General features: G+C 44.6%; 1 protein-coding gene across 1 annotated transcript; it reads right to left on the reverse strand.

Moving 5' to 3' along the window:
- Positions 1-845: 845 nt before the first annotated feature.
- LOC136516995 (transcription factor MTB1-like) lies at positions 846-4,832 on the reverse strand. The gene is made up of 2 exons (XM_066510510.1): positions 4,549-4,832; positions 846-3,022 (listed from the first exon to the last, which is right to left on the reverse strand). Exon 2 carries the CDS (start codon positions 3,009-3,011, stop codon positions 1,248-1,250), a length of 1,764 nt encoding a protein of 587 aa, XP_066366607.1. The 5' UTR covers positions 3,012-3,022; positions 4,549-4,832; the 3' UTR covers positions 846-1,247.
- Between the last annotated feature and the right edge of the window lie 2,261 nt (positions 4,833-7,093).

Consider the following 7,093-nt stretch of genomic DNA (forward strand, 5'->3'; position numbering starts at 1 on the left):
GAACTCGATCCCTTCTTGTATGCCCGCAAATCCAACGCAACATACGCATTTCCGCGACACTTAGCTGTTGAATATGTCGTCTTTTCGTAGGCCAACATTCTGCACCATACAACATAGCAGGTCTAATCGCCGTCCTATAAAACTTGCCTTTTAGCTTCTGTGGTACCCTTTTGTCACATAGGACACCAGACGCTTGCCGCCACTTCATCCACCCTGCTTTGATTCTATGGCTAACATCTTCATCAATATACCCGTCCCTCTGTAGCATTGATCCTAAATATCAAAAGGTATCCATCCTACGCACTACTTGACCTTCCAAACTAACATCTTCCTCCTCCCGAGTAGTAGTGCCGAAGTCACATCTCATATACTCAGTTTTAATTCTACTAAGTCTAAAACCTTTGGACTCCAAAGTCTCCCGCCATAACTCCAGTTTCTGATGCACTCCTGTCCGGCTTTCATCAACTAGCACTACATCGTCCGCGAAAAAAAATATACAAGAGAAAAAAAATAAATAGAAGTGGTTACAATAATTTAAAATAATATAAGATTCCTGATGTAAAATTATCTTCTATATTTTAGGAGTAAATTATTAGAAATCATTGGAGATTGTCTCATTTATTCCTCACGAGTTGAAAAACTCCATGGTTTTGAAAAAAAATTGTTTGGAACTCTTAGAGATGCTCTAAGTATCAGATACGGTACACTCTTTTGGGTGTCTTCTAAAAAAAGAAAAAGAAAAAAAAGGACAACAGAAACCTGCTAGCGACTGATGAGGAAGCATTCAATAGCAGAGTGGTCTTGTGGACAGCATAGTATTCCAAAAAAAATGACACATCAAACCATGGCATTTCATCAAATAGTGTTAGTGTGTTACAGAAAAGGTATCAGTCCGAACGTTATATAATCATACGACTAAGTTGGTACAATTGAACGACACAGATACAATATGTTAGTACTGCCAAAACGCCTGTTCATTCAAATGTAAGAGCACCCTTTCCCATTTCAACTGCACTGCCACCAGTCTCCCATAAGACATACGCAATTGATGAATAGCCGGAACAGACGGTTACAAATTTTACAATGGTGACCTGTACTTACAGATTTTTGTTTCTATGTAAGGATCTGAGTTATATATGTGGATATACCATGTATACGACAGTGCCAATACTACGGATGTCATCAGTTGTTACCAGTTGACTGCTACCCAAAATAATCTGTCTAATATAACAAGTAGTCACCCAATTCTATACAGAGCTAGTTGCATTAGAAATAGAGGCAAGCAATTTCTTTCGTGTATGCTGTTCAGAGCCAGGGGACTTGATAACAAAGGAATGCACAACTGTCCCATTGTTGGCTGTGACCTTCGACTCACCTACTTTGACCTCTGCATCTTCAAATGCTTGGAGCACCTTTTGTATTGGATGGTTTTCAATCTGAGATACCGCTCGAACAAGAATCTCACCTTGCACCACCTGGATGTCCACTTCTGGCCCAGGTGTTTGCTCTGGAAGTCGATCCCGCTCTGCCTCCAACTTTTCCAGTTTCTTCTTGAGATCACTGATATGCATTACAGCATCTTCCAGAATGGATGCCTTGTCCATTTTTGAGATGTTGGGCACAATAGCTCTCAGAGCACAGAATCGCTTGTTGAGCTTTTCCCTTCTCTGACGCTCAGCCTCAACATGGCTAAGCGGTGGTTCCTCCCTCCCATTTGTTGGTTTCCTTTCCCTCTTCCTTGGCTGTCGACCCTCCCTTTCCTCATTGAACAAGTCACTCGCATTGCCCTTCCCCACATCCAACATGGCTTTTTGAGAAATCGAAACACCAAACTTGGAACCGGACCCTACACGAAAATCTATTTGCATTGGACCCCGGGGCTGAGATGCTTGTTGGGCCAAGATCTGCTGTGGATTCTGAAGCTGAAATGCGCTCACTGTGGTGCTATGAGAAGCTCCATTGCTGCAATTTGCAGTCTTGCTTGTCTCAACTAAGATACCATTGCCAAACTTCTGCTGATCAGAATTCAGGCCTCGAGACTGACTCCATGAGAAATTCTGCAAACCTTTCCGGAGATTAGGTAGCAACCTGCTCCCACCACCACCACTCTTCTGTGCAATCATTGAACTTTCATCCACCTTTGATGGATCAGCTCCTTTGCTGTCTGAAGGTTGGCTGATACTCAAATCCTTCCCAAAAATCTTCGTCAAACCTGGCGATATCTGAACAGAACTATTATCCTCATGCTTCTCAATTGCTATCCTGTTACTGCATGTCCCAAGAAACATTGACCTCATAGTTTGCAGAGCTTCAGCACTCTCTGGTACATTCTGCATTGAACCTACCTCAAGTACACCAGCTTTGAATGGTACTAGCACAATGGTCTTGAATCCCGCTGCATTTGCAAGGAATCCCCGGTAACAATAATTTGCTGGGGAAACATTGTGCTTATTGTTTGGAATCCAAAGGGGTGCCCCTGCACCAAAAACTTTCCCAGGACCACCAACGTGACGTGGAAATGCAAAATACATAGATGCTAGAAAGAATATTTCAGTGTTAGTGACCTGGTCAATTCCAGGAGCATAATCCTCCTCATCAGCCCCAGCAAATGCTGTGTGCAACCTCTGCAGCACCCGCTTCCGCATCTTCTGTCTGGTCACCAAAGATGCATCACCAACACTCATAGATGTAGCAAAGCCAATCTCACTATCATGGGGTTCACAGCAAGATCCATCACCCCAGCCAAGGACAATAGCACCAGATTTTGTGCGGGAGAGCTGCCAGAAGATGGCATAATCCCAACGAATGCTCTGATCATCAGCCTCAACTAGGTTCTGGAGTTTATTTTGCAAATCTGCCAACACAGATGCTGCTACAAGACCTTCAGATATGGCACCACCACATTTTGTCAGATATGTGAAGGCATCCGAGCCCAGCACGGAGGAACAGAGGGTTTTGTCTTCCTCAGTCCAGAACTGTCCAATGCTTACCTCTTCTATCTCTGTCTTCATGAGTGCATAGCCTGCTCAACAGTGCTATGAGTCAGGTCACCAGACAAGAAAATCATAACAAACTCCGACAATGATTGGCTAAACTAACAATTTGAAAGCAAATTTGCCACAAGGAGTGCACTTTATTAACCACCTACAGCTCAAATGATAAAGTGGGTATTACTTGAATTTGTGGACACTATATGTGAGACACGTTAGATGAGGAATTTTCCTTTTCTTTTGACGCACTCTTGGTGGCACACAGGTTTCTAAAACCCAATTCACAGGTTCAAATCCTGAGTGTGAATCCAATTATCTTGTGTCAAAACAAAGTAAAACAAATTAAAGTACTCTAGACAGCAAAAAGTCCAAACAGTTTAGGTGCTTGTTTAAAGTTCCAATTTGAAACATTGTAATTTATCTCAATTATTACTCCTGTATCTACTGAAAAACAGTTCATATTCCAGGGAATCAATAGGTAATCTTAGGGATAGTTTGGTAGAGCTTGTCCTGTGTTGGATTCTGAGAAAAGTATTTTGTGGGTAAAAGTAATTCTCTATAGTTTTTGAGGATAAACTCTATAGAGGAACTCATTCTTTATGGGCAGTGAATCAGGAAAAGGTAGTTTTTTCAGCTCCCAGCCCCCTATTTGTTTCAGAGCTCTGCGAAACAGGCCCTAACACAATCGTACCATGAATAACAAACACTCTAGCTCATAAAATTTGTTATACACCTCCTAATGTTACATGCCAATCTATATTTATGATTAAGTGTGCATCAATACGAACTTTGCAGTGTGAATCAAGGGTGCACAAGAATCCATTAATTTAGGTGTGGACCACTTTAGAATTCAAGTAATCATCGTGGATTTGACTTCATTTCACAAACAAAGACTAGAGATGCACTACTGACTACATTAATCATACATCTCAAGTAGTCTGCGTATATGCTAGGAATAAACAAAAAAAAAACTATAAAAAGATACATCAAATTATTGCAAATATGTACTTAAGTAGATTTTAGCAAGGAATCTGTCTGGAAGTATAGATTTTTGAAGGTCCTCCTTCCTAGTTCTCTTCCACAGCATTTGGGGCCCATTTGGACAGCTGTCATATTGTAACAACTAAAACTTCTGCAAAGTTCTTGGACATCCTGCCAGAACCCTTGAGTTTGTAGTTTCACACTAATTTCTCTTTAAATTTGCAATCTTGTTAGAGCCCTTAAACTTTAGCTTTGTAAACTGTGATAGTTTGGTCAATTTATGCCTAAGTACGGAAAACTCAATAAAATGACAGTAGCAGATGCCCAAACTAAGAAGCGAAAATACTAACTACAAATGTAAAGATCCAATTAGAAATTCCAGACTAGTCGTTCATGCTCAGGATTCAGGAGCAGGGGTGTGCTGTGTGCATATATAAACTCAATCCTTTTTGGAAAAAAAAAAGAAAAAAAAAGGGCTGTATGGGCCAGATCCGAAGAGAGAGAAATACTAGCTTACATTAGGGTTTGAGCTACTCGGTTTCATACAGCAGTAAGGGAAGGTTAGGGGCGGACATACCTGGTGGGTGCTAGTCGCCGGCGAAGGACTGATGAAGACCTAGCAGAGGGCGGCGCCACTCGCCCCACCCAGTCGTCGGCGCGAGGAAAAGAAGGCCACGAGCGAGATAGTGGGCACAGCAGCCGAACGGGAGGAAGAGAAAACGAGAGGATGGGTCAACGCCACAGGCAGCGACTGGATCTCGATGCTGGGCCGCAGGGGGGCGGAGAGCTGTTGAGCCTCTTGCAGTCTTGCCCTCTCTTCTTGCGATGCGAGGAAGAACTGCAATGCCAATGGAAAGAAACGTTGACCATATGTGTTCTCGCTCGTCGCAACGTGGCCACGTGGGTGACGTATCCAGTCGCAAGGGAGTGTGTTTCCTACTACTCACGAGGTATTTGAACACAAAAAACGCAATATAACCTTCCATTAACTTATACTCTCTCCATTTTAGATTATAAAATATTGTGATTTTCTTGATATGTTATTTTTACTATGTATTTAGAAAAGGAAAAACTATGTATCTAAAAACAATGTTCAAGACCATGCCAGTGTAGTTTTTAACAGTTTCTTGTTCCTCTCGCTCCCCCTAGCGCTTTTCCCCCTAACCGGCGGTGGCCCCTCCGGCCCGGCATCCACCTTACCAGCGCCCTGTTCCCTCCTCCCACACGCTCTCCAAGCGCCCACCATCCATTCACCGCCTGCCATGGAAGGCTCTTCCCCAAGTTTGGTTGGCTCCGTGAGCGAGGATGATGCCTCCCCATCACTGGAGGTCGCTGTTCTCGCCCGTGCTGGGCTGTGGGGAGCTCGTGGCTCGCCACAGACCGTCCCCCATTTGATACTGATTGTCGGCTCGCCCTCCCATCGGGCGCAGGAGATGTTGTCCTTTAGTGATTCTTAATACTCCTCTTACGAACATGTTGAGTCACCCCGCCCCGTCGTCTCCGGTAAAGTGAAGGAGGTTGCCCCTGCTCTGACTCAACGTCGTCATCTCCAGAACGCAACTTCCAGTGTGTTCGATCCGGTGTCCTCGGCAGCACACCAGGTCGCTGGGGAATCATTATCGAGGGAGGACAGTGGATCGCGACAGGGTTTAGGGCTTTGTCGTAGTTGGCGTCACTTGCAAAATGGTTGATTCTGGAAGCACCCAGATCCCTAGTCGCGGATTTGAAAACAATCTAGATCAGCGGGGTTAAGACCCGTGTGTTTGTGTGTTTCTCTTTCGTGTCGCGTTCTCAGGGTTTGCCAGGCAACTCGCCAAACCGCCCTGATCCTGTAGTTTGTGCTTCTACTTAACGAAACACGTGCAGCGCACTTCTCGAAAAAATCCTATTTGCCAGGGTTTGCAAGGCCCATATCACACTTCCAAGGTGGACTCTTTTCTAAACACCTCGTGAGAATTAATATGGCACCCCAAATAAGATGACTATATTAATATGTAGTTTTATATATCTCAGAAACCAAACCAGGTCTTTTCCACCTAATAGCATCTCCAACAGTCCCCCAATCCCCCCTATCCCCATAAAATTATCATATTGGGGGAGATAGCACATTTTCTCGCTCAGCAGTCCCCCAATAAGTCTCTTTTTTTGCGGCCACCAACATTTTACTCATCTCCCCTCAAATTAAGGGGGTAGTTGCATCTCCCCCAATAGACTAGGCCCACGATAACTGTCACCTCCCTCCTTTGCCGAACACCGTCATGAGCATCGCCGTCCTCGGTCGCGGCCATGGGAGGCTTCGCCTCACGAACCAAGTGTGGCCATGGGACCATCGGAGGAGACCAGGTGTCGTTCTCACTCATGGATGTGGGAGCGCCGCTCGCTTGGACCGAGTCGCCCTTGCTCGCGCCCGTGGGAGGAGCGCCACCTGCTAGGACCGAGTCATCCTTGATCGCGGCCGTGGGAGGAGCGTCGCCCTCACGGTCATGGGAGGAGCGCAAGCCATCCTGTCCTACCACGGTGACTCTTCAGAGCATGAGATGCTCGAGGCCCATGCAGCAGGTCAGCGACACATGACCGCTGATGGTGTGGACGATCGCCATGCTGATGGATCTAGGCGAGTGATGGAAGAGAGCAGAAAGACCAAGGAAGAAGAAAAAAGCTGACAATTGGATCCCACATATTATGGGAGATTATTGGTGATCTATTGTGGCAGAACCGTCCAAAATAACACATTTTCGGAGGAGCTCGTCTTCCACCAGACACTAAACACTCATAAAAGCAAGCTATATTGGGCGGATTCTGTTGAGCACACCCCAAGGGAGAACTCAAATAATCTATGTTTTTTTCTTCAGGATCCAATAATGAGAACAAGTTTACAATACTTAGTCCATTCATACAACCAGAGTTATTAGAAATTCATTATTACAGTACCAAGTTTAGAGTGCGGAAATTAAATAGTAGAATGAAAAATAAACATCTAACAGTAGAAAACAAGGATCCGTCTGTACCCACCAAAAGAATCCTCCATACAACAGCTACTCTTCAAGCTACACCTACAACAGGGGTAAATAAACCCTGAGTACACAATGTACTCCCAAGACTTATCCGACTAGTGGGAAGAA

Source organism: Miscanthus floridulus, chromosome 17 (genome assembly GCF_019320115.1).
Source record: "Miscanthus floridulus cultivar M001 chromosome 17, ASM1932011v1, whole genome shotgun sequence".
NCBI classification, from domain to species: Eukaryota; Viridiplantae; Streptophyta; class Magnoliopsida; order Poales; family Poaceae; genus Miscanthus; species Miscanthus floridulus.

Bases quoted from the DNA above. Each gene is read 5' to 3' on its own strand.
- LOC136516995 (XM_066510510.1), bottom strand. From the start codon at position 3,011: ATGAAGACAGAGATAGAAGAGGTAAGCATTGGACAGTTCTGGACTGAG.